Below are 17,781 nucleotides of genomic sequence, written 5' to 3' on the forward strand. Positions count from 1 at the left end.
AGCTGTCCCCCCACTCGATGAAAAATTACAAGTGCAAGTTGGAATCGACGATTTACAGCTGAGAAATTCAGTCTGCCACAGCCCAACGACCACTAGGTGTACGTCATCCTGTCATCATCAGCCTCGACACGATGCCGAATATCATCAATGACATTAAACTAGACTTCAAAGATGTCTTATTACGTCCCAAAAGAAGTACCCTAAAAAGTCGATCTGACGTGAGTACATTTTCATATTCTATTTTCATAGATTACGCCCTCAACATTCATATTTTTGGAAGACCTTTCGCCTCTCTATTTTTCCTCACACTAATAAACTAACTAATTATTAATTCACTATTTTTAGGACACACTTCATTAATTCCAATTAATTCCTTAATATTATTTTGCCTAGTTCCTTTACATTTTTCGCATCGAAGGACATTTATTCATTGTTATTAGGTTTCTTCATTGCCATTTAGTTATTTAATTATTCTTTAATTACTGGTTATCTCCTTTTGAAAAAAAGCTTTTTTTGCAGAGAATTTGTTAATGGGATTTTTATTACTGTAGCTCAGTATTTTTATTTTTGGAAGACACTAGACACTTCGGAGTTTGAAGTGCAATTGTTGGAGAAAACGATTTTTATTCTTCGGGATTTTTTATACGTACAGGGGTGATATCTTTTTTTATATACATTTTTGGATTTTTGGGTGGATAGACGTTTTTTGAGCTCAACATCAATAATCTGGGAGAGATGATTTTCGGAATATGTTTGAAGGTTTAATGATGTTTTTTTTTGCTGCAGGGACTACTATTTTTATTTTTGGATGACACTAGACACTTTGAGTTCAACTTTGAAGGCTGAAAGTCAATCGTTAGAGGGAAAGAGTTTAACGCTAATTTTACTATGACCATTCATTTTTTTATGAGAGATACTTTAAAAATTTTCCAGATTTTTTTGGAGAAAAAAAAACGAAGAGTTTCCCACTTTTTTACTGGGAGATTAATGAGGTCGTTTTTTACTGCATAAAATCAATAATTTTATTCTCGGACGACAGTCGAGCCTTTTTTTCGATTTCAAAGCTTCAGAGCTCAGAACACGCGATTGGAGTTCGATTCTGTCAATTAAAGAGTCGAATCATTCCTCTCAGAATTTATTCGAGGCTCTCTGTTTTTTTTTTCGCATTGTCAGACCTCAATTTCTATATTTTTCCCTCGATGGAATTTTTTTTTCGTCAATGCACGACACGTTCCTCTCATTTTTCGGTGCATCAATTTTTGGTTTCCTCTTTTATCTCTTCATCTCTTCACAGCGAAAAAGAGGAATTCCTCAATTATTCAAGCGGAACATGGATATTTATCCAAAAGTCAATGATATTTTCAGGAGAAAAATGAATTAAAATCCCCAGAAAAACAAATGAAAATATCATTTTAGAAAGAATTTGGGATTTTTAAAGAAATTTCCTGGAGCTTTGCAAGAAATTGTCGTAAATGGAATTTTTAAAGCGAAATGTTATCGAAAAACCCTGGACTGTTGCAGGTGGATTTATTCCGTGAAATAACGTTTCGTAATTCAAAACGAACGTACAAAGGAATTCCAGTGATGGCATCGAATATGGACACTGTTGGGACCTTCGAAATGGCCAGGGCATTATCCAAGGTATGCAGTCCTCACAACTGGTTAATTATCCCCAAGGCTCTGAGACGGAGCATTTGCCTCATAATTTTCATCAAATTTTTATTCTCCAGCACGGACTTTTCACAACTGTACACAAATACTATTCGGCTGAGGAGTGGAAGGAATTCGCTAAGGAAAATCCAGATTGTCTTGGAAATGTTGCTGCCACCTCGGGAACTAGTGCTGGGGACTTTGAACGACTCCTATCGGTGGTTAATGCTGTTCCTGAAATCAGTTTTATCTGTCTCGATGTCGCCAATGGTTACTCACAACACTTCGTTGAATTCGTAAGAAAAGTCAGGGGACAATTTCCTGATCACACAATTATTGTGAGTGCATAATCCATTATCTGTATTTATTTATTTTTATTACTATTTATTATACTATTTTATCCATTTTTATTTTGTGGCATCAATCAAACTTGTTTGATGGCCGAAAAGTCGTTAGAATTCAATTTTTTTATGTAACTTATGATGTAAGTTATAAAAAATTATTAATTAATTAGAAATCACGGTTAATTTTAGCTGATTAATTATTTTCCATCTGATTTCTTCAGAATGATTTTTCAAGTTTTTTTTATATAGAATAAATTGTGTGAAAGAATTGAATTCTCTAACAAATTCATTAGTTTTTCCTATCGAACTTTTCCTACGTGAATTGGCATTGAGAAATCTTGGGATTTCCCACGTTAACACAAAATTTATTGGCGGAAAAAACCCGAAGATTAAATGAGGAAATTTGGCTGAGTCGTGCAGCAATTTTAAAATAAAGTAAATATATTCATCAACTGCACAAAGACATGACTTGTAACAAAAAGATTTCGACCTTCGCAATCGTTATTAAAAAAATTAGAGATTTAATTAAATACTCACGTTTCATTACACTAGAATGCTTTATCGATTGTCCTTTATCTGTAGAAAATTATCGACAAAACTTTCGTTTCATTTGAAACTCTACTCGTGAAAAATCAAACAAAGTTCTATTTTTTCCCAAGAAAGTTTCAATTAATTATCTCAGCATAAAAATACCATGAACTTCAATTAAAAAAAAAACTATCAGACACTAATGAATTATACATGTACATTACATTTATGTATAAATTACCTTTTATTATGTCTCAGATGAATAATAGATTCCTTTCATTCATGAATGCCTTCATTCAAGATCTCCAGAGATCGTTTCTAGTTTCTCTTAAAATCTTAATTATTCTGAGGTCGTGAGCTCAATTACAAGTTGCAATGGTCAACCCCTCAGATAACACAATCAGAATAATTATCCGAATGATATGCGCGTGGCATTCTCATTCTCCCCATTATCAGCAAAAGGAGAATGAAAAATCAAATGGAGCACTGAAAATTAAAAAGAAAAAAAATTCGAGTAATTCATTCCATTAGTGTTTGATTTCATAATCAGCGTATCGTCATGTTTCAATCATTAATGAAATCGTTTTTCACTGCATATCAGTGAAACCCCAACTGATAACGAAAATATTTCGTTCCAAGGCTGGAAATGTCGTGACTGGAGAAATGGTGGAGGAATTGATTCTCTCTGGTGCTGATATTATCAAAGTTGGCATTGGCCCTGGATCGGTTTGTACCACGAGAATGAAAACTGGGGTTGGATATCCACAATTGTCAGCAGTTATTGAATGCGCTGATGCTGCGCATGGATTAAAGGGCCACATCATTTCGGTAATTAACTTTTATCTCCTTAAATTGTCATTTTTCCAACTGGAGCTAGAAAATAGCCGATTCTTCAGGAATTATCTCTGAACCTAACGGAGATACCCTCATTTTTGTAATTACCTTTTTTGTAGAGTGGATTGAGTACTACAGAAAAGGTCCTACAAACCTTTTGATATTTCTCTTAGATTCGGAAATATTCTACTTTTGGTAATTAGATAAAAACATTTTTAATCGATAAATGGTGAATTGACAGTAAAAACAAATAAATAAATGGTTAATGAATAATTAATGATAGGGGAATAGAAAAATTGATGAGTTATGAATTTAAGAATTTAATCTTTAAATTGTATGAATTAATGAATTAATTTCATGTCGTTAATTTGTCGTTTCACTTCAGGGCTATAGCAATAGTTTATCGAATTGTTTATGAAGTGTGTGAAATTTTGGGAATTAGGATGGGGGATGTTCGTGCCCTGGAGACCTTGCCAAAGCCTTCGGCGCTGGTGCAGATTTCGTGATGGCTGGAGGTATTTTTGCTGGGCACGACGAGTGCAGTGGAGAAGTTATCGAAAAAAATGGAAAGAAAGTGAAATTATTCTACGGAATGTCATCGAGCACAGCCATGGAGAAGCACGTCGGTGGAGTGGCTGAGTACAGGTATGCAAATCGAGTAATAAAACTCGTGCGTCAGCACGTCATACCTTAAACAATAGAGATTTAATGAAAATTACTCAATAATTAAATAGTCTCTCAAACTTCACAGGGAAGTGCCTCGCCAACGGCTATTATAGACGAATAATACCCCAGAAACTTTTTTGTCGAGAATTTTATGGACTATAAAAAAGTCCTCTGACATTTTCCCCTTATTCCACTAATTACCGAGATAATTGCAAAATTAAGAGTCAAAATTTTTTCTGTCGAGCTTTCCAACTTTTAACTCCAACCTGAAAACGTAATTAGCTCGGTATTGATGGGATTTACGAGAAAAAGTGAAAAGACAGATTTTGCGGGGAATTCTTTTCTCTACAGAAAAGTCGGATGGCATTTTTCTGTGAAATTAGTGGGTTTTGGGTTGTTCTCAGAAATCTATAATGACGTTTCGATATTTTTTCTTCAGATCGTCAGAGGGAAAGACTGTGGAGGTGCCTTACAGGGGAGAAGTCGAAAAGACTGTTCTGGATCTCCTCGGAGGATTGAGATCCGCCTGCACCTACGTCGGTGCATCTAGATTACGGGAATTACCGAGACGTGCCACATTCATAAGATGCACCCAACAATTGAATCCGATGTACGGACCACCGTCGTAGGCATTAGCTTAATTAAAACTAGTAGGAATTCCCTCGATATTTACCGAGGAAATCATTGACCTATTTATTTGTTTCATTTTTTAAAATCCAATTGCTGAAGTGCCCAGATTGTTATTGCACTTGCTTTTGCATTATTTGGTGGGGATTATTATCGCAGTTAAGCATTTTGCCAGAATTCAACTTTGACGTTATTCAGGATAAATTAATCAATTAAACTAGATGAATTTGCTAAAATTGTTGACTAAGTCGTTAACAAGTTTCAGGGATTTATTTTAAGTGCAAATACGCACACGAATTCGAGTGAATCGATTTTTTTTCTCGATGAAAGAATTCATTCAGAAATAAAGGGGTCAGGGGTAACAAGTAGATTTCAGCAAGACGTCGGTTTTAGGAGAATATCTCAGCAGGAAACACAGATAGGGAAATTCATCTCATGACCTGTTTTGTATCACTTATTCTGCTCCATAAAAAAGGACGTGAGAAAAATTTCGCTATCTCTTTTAGAATTCGAGATATCCCCGAAAAACTCGGCTAGGGAATGAATTACCTCATTCTTTTTTCCTCTTCGCAAATAAATTCAGTACTGTATACTTAATTACACGGGGGTAATTAGGGGCACGAAGGGGAACGGTCTGCAGTGGTTTAATTGAGCCAGATAATAATTATTAAAAAATGTCAATCGTGCTACATCGAAGATGTAAAAGGAGTGGGTCTTTAAAGTAAGGGAGGTTTATTCAGCCCTTTATATGTTCTCGGGAAATGATGCGATTTCGATGAGTTTGGACTCATCTTGAAGAGGAGAAAAATACCTTTAAAATGGATGGAAACAAGTGGAATTTTACTCAGCCAGTCCTGAGATATAAACCTTCGAATGTTTTACTCCACTCTCCCTTTCAACAGATTCCACTTTTAATCTCAAACACTCAATATTGATCGATAGTTAATTACGAAAAAATGATTTATTGTGTTTGATGTATGCTCATTATAATTCAGGATAAAACATATACATTTGCTATGTAACATGTCCAGAGTCGAGTGGTTTTGGTATGTGTGATTGTCTCCAAAGAGTTGAAAATGTGATAGTAGCAACAGTATAAAACCTATTGTTTTATTATTATTATTCTTGTCGGTGACGTTAATAAATTGTACTGAGTACTGTAATCCCATTGTTTTCAATATCTTCGAGAAATAATTAAATGAAAAAAAAACACTCTTTCCAGGGAACAAAATGGAGTAATGTTGATAACTCGATTCCCATCTCCCACAATTCATCTTTTTTTTCTCATTTATCTATTTTTTTTTCATTAAAAAAAAAATCAAATCTTCGAGTAGAAAAAAAAACAAAAAGATGTCTCAGGATTTTCATTAAAAAAAAAACTTCAAACAGGTATTTACAGAAATAAAATAAAATTCATTCACCCTTTACCTCATCCGCAAACACGTGCTCCAGCATCCGTCCTGAAACGACAGATGAATTTTAATTTTTTAACAACAGCTATCACAAATAAATCAATAAGAGTACAACGATCAAAATTTCAACGAGGGAGACAGTAAACAAAAAAAGTAGTGTAACAAATAGCAATGAAAAAATGGTGCGTACTCAGTTCTAAAAAGAGTGCTAAAGTCATTTTAAACGATTATTCCAGGTTAATTAGTCAACTAATTACTGTGTGGTACAATTATCAATAAAAAATTTACGATAATTAAGTAATCTAGTGAGAAATAATATTAACTTATATTGAAATGGAAAGTAAATATTGATTGGGTGGATAAATAATAGGTACTATCAGTTATTATTTTGGAAATTTCGCGTACAAGGCGATTGTTCATCTATTTAGCATGAAAAAACCTAAAGAAAAAACCAGACATAGGCAACACTCGTAGCAAAAAACAAGTTTTCTCTGTTCGGTATTCATCGTTATTTACCATTATTCATTGATTAGCGATTAGTCCTCCTGATGGGTCCAGGTGTTGATTAATATCTTCGTTTCATTGGTTATTTAATTATTAACAATTCCACGAACATTTTCATCCCTCAAATTGTTAGGGAATATCTGAAGGACTAGGATATTACACGCGAATAAATTTAATTGAAAAATCTATCGAATTTACTGGACAATTCTATTGTATTTGTATTGATTTTTCTTTAAGGGAATTCTCTAGTCGAATTTTTTAGAAATATCTTGAAATCGAACAGAGATACCGAGATTTTCTTCAAGACCTTTTTTTTGGAGTAATATGAGTGCTTTAAAAAAGGTCATAACAAAAATGCCGCTATCTCCTTGGGATTCAGAGATATTCCTCGAAAACTGTTCGCTGAACCGATTTTTCTTGTTTTGCAGTTTTATTCTGTTGTTTATCAATAAAATCAAGGAAAAAATGAGGAAATTAGACTTATATAAATAAATCGAGTTCTATTGATCGTGCAGATAAATTTCAAAGTCCAATAAAAGTTCAATACAAATTGAATAGAAATCTAAATTCAAGTCGACTAGATTTTTGTATTAATTTTCTTCGTACGGAATTCAGGTGAAAAATCATTTTTCACATCCAGACTTTCCCTCTGAATCCACAGATATTCGAAAAATATTCCCTAAACATGTATTTTCGACTTAAAATTCAATAGTCGAATTAAAATGAAACCCTTTATAAAACGGCACAGAACAATTTCCACAAAATTGACAAAATCTGTACATTAATCTCGGGCTCATCGACTGTTATTTTAATCGTTGAATTACCTCATTAACGAGTGACGTCACTCACTAATAAAAAAATTGAGTTTCACAGGATGAAACCGTTTTTGGTAAAAGACATTTTCAAAAATAATCCCCCAGACATCATTTCAACCAGAAAAATTAACAGTTTACAATGTAAAATGAAAAAAAAAACATCCAGAATTCAGGCGAGTTCACCTCCTGGAGAGCAGCAGCTACATCCCTGAGATGAATTTCATTCAGAAAATAAAGAATATGCCAATGACAATCACAAATTCCACAATAAATCGATTGAATTCAGTAAAACGAGAAATGAAGAAAAAATAATCTACAAAATTTCCGTTGATTTTTTAATGGATACAGCTGCACTGGAGCCTAGAACGTGGGACTGGTTAATGAAATTACAAATGATTGGACCTGAATTGACATGTTGCATGACGATATGCGAAGATTTATCGTAATCATTTTATAAGTTTTTTTTCACATCATTCTTTTACTATTTTGGATACATGTGTAAAATAAATTTCGACAGTTTAATGGATACATGGTGTAAATAAACGTAATTATGAGATATTGGAAGCCACAGCAGACGTGAAGAGACTTCGATCCACTGCCACCACCTGAGGGACCTTACCTTAACCATTTTATCGGGGATAGTGTGACAGGCTCGATACCTCGGTACTGAATGGGGCCAGAGGAAAATGCCACAGGACTTTTTCATGTTAAATTTCATTACCTAAAAAAAAAGTCTCTTGACTTCTTTCCATAAAACCCACGGTTCTAAAGATATTCGTAAAAAACCAATCGCATTCTCATTTTTTTTTCAATTTGCAATTCCAATTACCAAAATAATTTAATTAATCAATAAATTCCGTCAATTTTCCCACAAGACAACAAAAACAATTTAGTTACGAAAACACTAATATCTTTAAACCAACCAGATTCACGGAGATATCGAGAATAATCTCTCAACGTGCGAAATTCCCCAGAAAAAATCCTGACGAAAATTCCCCTCAGCCCCTCCCACCCCTCAGCAGATATGATACATCTCTCGTTTCCCCTCGTGTTAATTACTTTAATAATCATATGCATAAGAAGAAATGTCAGAGTTTAATGGAAAACATGGACATAATGATGGTATCCTCATACATAATACTATTCCGATATTGTTTTCTCAATAATTTCATAAGTTTTATCATTCGTAGTTTTGAATATATGAACCTTAGAGTAGACAATGGATATCCTACAGGCATATATGTAGCTGGATACATATATACACGATTTATAAAAAAAAAAAGAGAAGAAAGAGCGGAGGACATTGTAATCGTAATAAATTAACGTGTCATTTCGATTGATATCGTCTCTCTCTTTTTTTATCTCTGAAGTTAAATAATATTTTTTTTGAAAGCTTGGTGGCTCATTCCTCTAATCAAAGCATCTGTGGTCATTCTGATTTCTTTAAATCATTCTGTAGGTTCTATTTATCGTTTTTAATGATTATTTTTAACGTTAGGACTATTATGAAGACAACAGCTGGCATTTAACCGCGTCCCAATGGAAAGCTATCTGAAAAAACTGTTGGAAATAATGCATTACTGTACATTAACATTTATCACCTTTGTCGTATTTTTTTTTATTAATTATTAATTATTGCTCATTAAATTGGAAACATTGAGAGGTGTAATTATATACTTTTGGGATAGCATTTTGGTAATTTTGTTGAATTTTCAAATGTGAAAACCTGAAAATATCAATGAAATCACAAAAACATTTTACAGATTACATATTTGAGATTATGCATGGGAGATTATTGTTACCCCATTAATCATTATTTTTCAATAATTAAATATTCAATTCCATGTATTTAAATTGTGGGAGAGAGAGAGAATACGAGTTTCACAATTTTTAAATTTAACACAATTTAAAATGTTTTGTAAATTAATCATGAGGAATTGTGTAAATTGGGACGAATGGGGAAATATCTGTGGGTGGAAATAATTGAAATAATTTCTTCGATTGATTATAAATTGGAATAAGTGGGGGATAATTCACACAATGTCTCATGATTTTCAGTAATTTAATGAGAAAGAGATACTCACATAGTAATCACTGTTGATAAACCAGGTGGAGACATTAGTTGTCGGAGTTGGGCTGTGAATATGGATAATTCTGATATCCACCAGCGAATGCTGGATTCTGCTGGCCAGGTTGTTGCTGAGGTGCTGCAGCACCACCACCACCAGCATAATAGGCAGCTGGTGTTGAGCCTGCATTCATACCTGGATATGCCCCATAGGCATGGGGAAATGCATTTGGTGCTCCTGCTTGAGGATTCGCTGGTTGTGCTGGCATTGCCTGCTGCTGCTGCATCTGGGGTTGAGCCATCTGATTATTCGCCGCACCCAACTGCAATTCAAATCAATCATTTCGTTTTAATTTAATTATAATTTAACCAATCATACGATTTGTCGATTTATGTTTTTTTTCGCTCGAGTTTTTGGGGGCATATCTCTGAATCTAGATAGATTTTTAGATTCACGACATTTTAGATTCATCAATAACTGATGAATTAATCAATTATCAACGAAATAGTAGAACAGCCAGTTTAAATTCCTGACGATTTAAATTTAAGTTTAATTCTGTGCCTCAATTATTTATATTATTCATCTGATTAATTTAAATTCGTATTAAATAAATTAAATACTCCATCGATTCGAATGTGCAGGAACTAAAAATGAGTATAAATAAGAATTTCCGGATATGTATAAATTTAACGAATAAAATAAAATGATGGAATAAATTACCTTTCCAGCTTTCATCTGTGCCTCAATGGCCTCAGCTTCCTTAATTTTTCCCATGCTTCTGTAGTACTCAGCCCACTGTGCACTGTAATCCGCCTGCTGCTGTCCTCCATTCTGGGCAGGATTGACCTGCTGCTGTGGATTAGCCTGTGGCTGCTGCTGTGGCTGTCCAGTGGCACCGGCTGGTGCACCTGGTGGTGTTGGCTGCTGTTGATCAGGTTTAGCCTGCTTCGATTGCTGCTCAATCATCTCAGCCTCTCTGTGCATACCCAGTGATCGATAGTACTCAGCCCACTGGGCACTGTAATCAGGCTGCCCGGTCTGTGGATTAACCTGAACAGGTTGTACTGCACTGTTGGCATCATTGGGTTGTCCCTGGCCAGCACCAGGCCACGTCTGATATCCACCACCTGCATTCCAACTTGGATTGTAACCAATTGCCCCCTGTCCACCACCGTAAGGCGTACCACCAGGTCCCATTCCCAATTTTTCACTGAATATTCTCTTTGCGTGCTCCACCTGCTCTGGAGTGCCACGAATTATGAAAATCTTCTCGTTTTCGTTCCCCTGATTTCGCCGATCCAACTCACAATGGGCACCCGTTTGCTGATTTATTTGTTTTATTGTTTCTCCACCTGGTGATCAATCAGTAATTGTTATTATCGATTATTGAATATAAAAAAATTAAAAATTATAAATTCTAGATCGAAGCAGCAAGAAACAGACATGAGTTTTCGACAAGTATCTCGGAATCTACTAAAGATAGCAAAATTTCTGTGGGAGATTTTTTGCAGATCTGAATCTACTCTACAAAAGAGGTCATGAGGAAAATTTTGGTATATTCATTTAAATTCGATTTAATGAATGAAATCTGAGTTAATGATCTTACTAGGTGATTGAAAGGATTTAAAATTTTAAAATACCTTTTCCAATGATGATTCCACATTTGGTAGAAGGTACATTGTACGTAGTTTCGATTTTATCATTCATGGGTCCACCTCCAGCACCAGGAGGTCCCCCACCCCCTTGACGCCTGTCCCATCCTCCATATTCATTGGGACGTCCACCGCCGAAGCCATTGCCCCTGGGTCCTCTGGGTCCCTGTGGATTTCTGTCGTCTCTCCTCTGGAAAAATTCAATGATCCAGTCAACAAGAGTTCCCTTTATCTACTGATTTATAAAAATAAATAAAAAAGGGGAAATTAACATTTACACTGTCGATGAGCTCTTGGATCCTCTGGCGAGCTTGTTCAACTGCCTGAGGTTTTCCAGAGAGCAGACACTTCCTGTCCCCAGGCCCATCCTCACGTCCCTGTTGAAACTGCACTCGTGCCCCAGTTTCGGATTGAATTTTCTTAATCATGTCACCACCTTTTCCGATAACAACACCAACAGCTGCTCGAGGAACGAGAACCTCAACTCCATCGGCATTTGACGAGGGATGGTTGTATCCATTGTCACTGGAAAAACTTCCAGAACGATCATTGGAGCCTGGAGGGCCACCACCACCTCTGGGACCTCTGAACATCTGCATCTCCTTCTCCGCTATCAACTCGTAAACCAATTGCTTCGCATATTCCACTTTCGAGGGGTCGCCAGTTATTCTGTGAAATATTTTCAATGATTGAATTAGTTCTCATAAAATTCCATTCACAAATCTCCCAAAAGGTTTCCTAAACTCAACGAACCTGAGTGGTTTTTCCTGCTCTTGAGAAGGTCCATCCTGAATGACCACCATTTTGGCTCCAGATTTTTCCTGGAGCTGCTTGATAGTCTCCCCGCCCTTTCCAATGATGAGTCCAACCTTGGGGCCAGGAATCATGATCTCAACTGATCCAGGATGTCCACTCATCATGGATCCACCAGCCCCAGCTCCAGCTCCACCACCACCTCCTCCTCCTCCTCCTCCGCCACCACCTCCACCTCCACCACCAGAGCTGCCACTGGAATTTCCCCCAATGTTCATATCTCCAATTCCCTCAGCCCTGCACCTCTGATTGACGATTGATAGCACCAGATCCTTCGCCCTACTGCAACACAGACAATAAAAAACCCATAAACCCACCGAATTAAATCGATAAATAAAATCGATCGTAACAAAAAGATTGAAAGAAAAAAAAATTATCTGAAGCACTAGAAGTAGGCAAATGGTACGACACATATGTAACTATTCTTTCAAATAATTATTTCGCAATTAAAGCACAATCACATGGTAATACATCATTATATCGATCAATCCAACAGGATATATTTATATTAAATTGTCCATGAAGTTTGAAAAATAATACGATTGATGTGGATTTAGAAGCAATTCTAAGCTAGTACATATTTTCTTTAAAAAATCATCTTGTCGATAACAATACGCCCCCATGCATAATTCTATCAACTCCTTTCCACCTTCCATTACCATCTTTCATACTCCTCATTCCCTAGTGAAAGTAAAAAACTATTAGTTTAGTTATTAATTCAAACAAATCAATCAATGCGATAATTGTCGGATAAATTAACGAAAAGGTGAACAGAACAAATGAAAGAGCAAAACAGAATGATTATGAGTTATTTAAACAATTTATAAATCAATGAATTATTGTTTATGCATATTCTCGGATAATTATCTGGTGAACACATTTATCGGTGATTTTTATCTGTTTTTCCGGTCATCCAGGTTATCTAATTCTCTGGAATAAAATTTCATCAATTTTTCCCATCTGCTCTTGATTTTTTATTTATTTAAAAAAAATTTTTTGGTTATTTCTTTTGAGTTTCACGTTTGGTATTTATGCAGGTGGAGTATTCATTGCGTGATGATGGCTACATTTATTATGGCGAGATGATGATCGAATTGGTCGGGTTCCTACGACGTCACAGATAATGCAGGTGATAAGAATCTTCAGGATACGAATTCCATGGTGAAGGGATGGAGAAATTTTTTGGTGAAGATATCTCGAACAATTCTCGGTTTAGAGAAAAATGTCACTTGCATTTATTTTGGGAAATTTCAAGATCTACAGAAAAGTTTATTTGTCATTTTTCGATATCTAGAGTAATTGCGGAGATAATTTCAGAATAAAGTGCACCGTATTAATTTTCGAAGTGAAAATGAATTGGCCCATCGAAATAATTAATAAATTATCTCTAAATAACCGGCTTATCCGCTCACGAACAAATAAGTCCCTTTTGTTGCTTACTTCGCGAATATACTTTGCAATATATTTTAGAATATATTTTATATTATATATTCATGAAATAAGATGTAGTGTGATTTTTTGAGAATTTGATTAATTAATTTCGATTGGATAATGGCATTATCTGAGCAACGAGTAGGCGTATTAAAAAATGACAGATATGTTTTTTGTGGGTAATTGTCTCCTCTACAAAAGCTGTCATGTAACATTATCCCCTGAAGCCATCGGTTTTCGAGATATTTCGGTATTTTCTCCACCACCTCCATACAAAACATCACATTAACTTTCTCAATTTCATAAAAATCCTTTCAACGAAGATATGTCTTCATAATCTCTCATGCGGAGTATTGTCATATGTATGGGGATTGCATTGCATAAAATATAATTGAAATAAAGGAGAATTATTGTTTGAAATAAGAAGGGAAAACAAGTTACTTGACAGCCTCTCGTGAACCAGTTAGAGTGCAAACACGGTCCGGTAGACCGCCACTTTCGGGCGCCATTTGTATTTTACATCCTGTTTCACTTTGCAATCTCGTTATTTGTTCGCCGCCCCTTCCAATTACTGTAAAAATAATAATGGATTAATGATTGAAGATACATTGATTTGTTTTCGATTGGGGACTTTTCGTTTGGATAACTTCAATTACGATAGATCGTGGGATCTGAGTAGCAACAGATGTTGTGTTGACCACTGTGGAGAGTTCAACGAAACAAATTGTTGTTTTTTTATATATAATAAAATCAAATTAAAGCTTGTTAATGATGAAAACAACGATAAAACCATCAACGGCCAGTTCAGTAGGAAGTGGTTGAGCATATTAATGTAAATATCTCAGAAACCAGTGGATTTAGCTGAAAATGTCAAACGACATTTTTTGTAGAAAATTCTATTTCCCACAAAAAAGTCCTCAGGCATTTTTCCGTAAACCCGATAGTTACGGAAAATTTCACGAAAGACTGTTCCATTTTTTATCAAATTTCAGGGGAGGGTTTTCCAATTCTCTGGTGTAGCTTAGGTCGTCAATATCTTTGGATCTACTGGGTTTATCAGGAAATGTAAGAGGACATTTTTTGTGGAGAATTAAATTCCCTACAAAAAGTGTCCATAGAATTTTCTCGCGAAACCATTGGGTACCGAGATAATTGAGCGATTAGTGAGTGAAGTGTGATATCGTTCCACTTCTGTACTGAATCTGTTTGTGGAAATTCATAGGTAGGATATATTAAATTTTGAAGACAATTCAGTCATTTTAGGATAGTCTAAATTTTTGTTTTTAGGGGATGCATTCATCATTTACTCACTCAATCCAACCATTTTATCAGGGACTCGAATATCTTCATTGCAGATACCACCCATACCACTGACTCCATGAGGCGGTGACGAAGCCAGAGAACTTGATCGTCCACTGCTTGGATCTCCCATTGATGGTGCACGAAGGTTCATTAGAGGATCGGGTGCTAATTTCTTGGCCTCAGGTTCTACTAAAATTGGAAAGATAAACTCAACATTCCAACGTTCGACTTCCCTCAATTCCACAGGATTTCAGTAATTTTTTATCGATACAATCTTGCGAATTTCCCGATAACTATTGAACTCACAAGAAAATAACACATACACTTTTTGCAGGAAATTCAATTCCCCACACAAAATGTGCAGCAACATTTTTTCCTAAGTCCCTTCGTTACCGAGATAATCGCATAAATTGACTATTTCCTCCGTAAACACCTCGAATTCATCAAATTCCAAATAAAAATCATTAATTATTTTTACCATCGTGAATCATACCTGGGCCATCCTCAAGTGACCGCTTTAGTTTGCCCTCCGAACTCTGTGTACCCCCTGGATTTATTTTAGCTGCAATCTGCGAAAAATCATCGTTCACAAAACCAAAAACATCTCTAAAATAAACTCGAAAAAAATTATGAAAAACTCCCATTCAGGATTGACTACAACAATTTCATCAAAATATCCCATAAAATTACCATCACAGTTCATAAACAAGTAATCAGTCAATCAATCAATCAATCGTTCTGCACGCTTTCACCTAGAGTCTAAAACGCTTGTAAACCTCACATCAAACCTCAGTTTACCTAATTATCAGGAGAGCGAGAACGAGAGACAATTCATTTGATTATCGATACCTGCAGACCCAACGACCCGATTTCGCTGAATTCGTCCTCAATAGAAAGTCCATTAAAATACCTCAAAAATGGCGCCATTTTTTTTTAACGTCACTCAGCCATTCCGGAGATATTCTCAATTAAAATTCGACCATTTTATTGTCAACAAGTAAATAAATCTGGACTCACCAGAACAATTTCAAAAATTCAGATCTCACCCTGAAGAACCCAAGAAACCGTCCAAAACTACTCTAGATTTTCAAAATTCCCCTCAGCCATTCGCAAAATATTCATACTAAGAAACCGCCTCCATCAGTATTACTGAATCATTACCAAAACATTTTCTCCGTAATGCAAATAAAAATAATTTTGCATTAAAAAAAATGGTAAAAAATCCCTCAAAATGGCGCCAAATTGGGGAAATTCCACCCACCCAACCCCTTGCTATCGCCGATCGAAAAATCTCTCATTCCCGTCTCGAAACCCCCAAAAATTGCTCCAAATATATCCAGCAAATAATCCAAAAAGATGTAACCAAATAAAAAAAAATACCAAAATCATTAAACAATGAGGAAAAAACATGATAAAACAAAGTGTGCATTAAAATGTCGATGAAAATTTGAGATACATCCACGAAACAATTAACATACCTGTTTGGCACGCTGTAGAGCCGCGGCAAAAGCCGAGCTCTGGCTGAAATTTTGTGGCGGAGCTACCGCTGAGTAATCACTCATTTTTTAATAAAACATTAAACACCCAGGTGTAATTATCGGTGAGAAAAAAAATACGACGATTGTACTATAACTGAAAAAAGGGGATATCCGTGAAAATGTTCCTTTTGTTTGACTCGTATGCCCTGGGCTGCGACGCCGATGGCCCCAGGAGTTAATATCTCAACTAATATCCAATAACCGATGTAATTACACAATATTTAAACCTCAACGAAATACCTTTAATCACTGAGACACGTTATTCGAATTCCCGAGGGGTTTTTGGTGTGAAAAAAAATCACCGGATAAATGTGATTTTCAAGAGGTAAATTATCATTGAGACGAGAATGGACACTGAAGTGGAGTTGGCGCAGTACTGGCGTCACAACCCCACGGTCTAGTATAACGGGATGGAATATCCCCGGAGTGTCGGGGATGATGCGACCGTGCCGACGATTACTTTTTCTATGAGTCGTGATAACGCGCTTCTGAGGGTTGTGATTTTTTTTCCAATTTTGGAAATTTTCTCACGCACGTTTTGGGGAGCGTCAGGGTAGCGATTCCGGTCGGTCGAGGAGACAACTATGCTGGGATTACGGAGGAGAAAAAATGGCCGCGGGGGCAGTGACCATAAGGCCCCCCCCCCCCACAGAGGATTGACTAAAGTAGAGGCTCAGTTCTGGGGATTTGAGTGACCCCAGCGACATCGTAGTACTGCACCCCAAGAGAGGGAGGGCGCCACACGCAATGCTGCGATGTCTGCCCGTTAGCCGACTCGGTAACTGCCTCAATAGCAGTCCCGCTGTCAGAGGGACTAATCGACAGGGTGAATGTTATTTTCTGCGTTACGAAATTGGTATTCACTGAAATTTTAAAATTTTATGGAGTCACTTAAAAAAAATTTAAGTGACTCCATAAAATTTTCAATTTCAAACGCAGAAAATAACATTCACCACATCGACTGGTCCCTCTGACAGCGAGACTGCAACTGAGGCAGTTACCGAGTCGGCTGACGGGTAGACACCCCACCATTGGGTGCGGCCCCCACTTTTTCTTGGGGTGAGGTACTACAATGCCGGTGGGGGCACTCAAACCCTCACTGAGCGGCTCACCGGCATTGTAGTACCTCACCCCAAGAAAAAGTGGGGGCCGCACCCAATGGTGGGGTGTCTACTCGTCAGCCGACTCGGTAACTGCCTCATTAGCGGTCTTGCTGTCAGAGGGACCAATCGATGGGGTGAATGTTATTTTCTGCTTTACGAAATTGGTATTCACTGAAATGTGAAAATTCGAAATTTTTGAAAAACCATCGGGGGAGCATGAAAATCGAGCAGGTATTAACTAAAATTGAAATTTTTCATTTTCAAATTTCAGTGAATACCTCTTCGATTTTCATGCTCCTCTGCTACTTTTTAGAAAATTTTGAAGTTTTCGATTTCAGTGAATACCTCCTCAATTGTCATGCTCTCCTGATACTTTTTCAAAAATTTCGCATTTTCATATTTCAGTGAATACCTCCTCCATTTTCATGCTCCCCTGATACTTTTTTGAAAATTTCGAATTTTTCAATTTCAGTGAATACCTCCTCGATTTTCA

General features: G+C 36.3%; 2 protein-coding genes across 3 annotated transcripts; one reads left to right on the forward strand and one right to left on the reverse strand.

Moving 5' to 3' along the window:
* The first annotated feature begins 36 nt into the window (after window positions 1–36).
* On the forward strand, window positions 37–5,812 carry LOC105274272 (GMP reductase 1-like). Its single transcript, XM_011317214.1, has 6 exons — window positions 37–218; window positions 1,522–1,641; window positions 1,731–1,988; window positions 3,162–3,350; window positions 3,799–4,001; window positions 4,462–5,812. Exons 1-6 carry the CDS (start codon window positions 132–134, stop codon window positions 4,649–4,651), a joined length of 1,047 nt encoding a protein of 348 aa, XP_011315516.1. The 5' UTR covers window positions 37–131; the 3' UTR covers window positions 4,652–5,812.
* Window positions 5,813–5,996: 184 nt separating this feature from the next.
* Psi (P-element somatic inhibitor) lies at window positions 5,997–16,791 on the reverse strand. 2 transcript variants are annotated; one of them, XM_011317216.1, is made up of 10 exons: window positions 16,126–16,791; window positions 15,126–15,216; window positions 14,657–14,836; window positions 13,787–13,916; window positions 11,855–12,196; window positions 11,374–11,770; window positions 11,090–11,291; window positions 10,170–10,801; window positions 9,465–9,771; window positions 5,997–6,109 (listed from the first exon to the last, which is right to left on the reverse strand). In XM_011317216.1, exons 1-9 carry the CDS (start codon window positions 16,207–16,209, stop codon window positions 9,499–9,501), a joined length of 2,331 nt encoding a protein of 776 aa, XP_011315518.1. In that variant the 5' UTR covers window positions 16,210–16,791; the 3' UTR covers window positions 5,997–6,109; window positions 9,465–9,498. The 2 variants fall into 2 exon arrangements, with proteins under 2 accessions (XP_011315518.1, XP_011315517.1); XM_011317215.1 differs by lacking the exon at window positions 5,997–6,109 and adding an exon at window positions 7,777–8,940.
* Window positions 16,792–17,781: the final 990 nt, after the last annotated feature.

Source organism: Fopius arisanus, unplaced genomic scaffold, assembly GCF_000806365.1.
Source record: "Fopius arisanus strain USDA-PBARC FA_bdor unplaced genomic scaffold, ASM80636v1 scaffold00010, whole genome shotgun sequence".
NCBI classification, from domain to species: Eukaryota; Metazoa; Arthropoda; class Insecta; order Hymenoptera; family Braconidae; genus Fopius; species Fopius arisanus.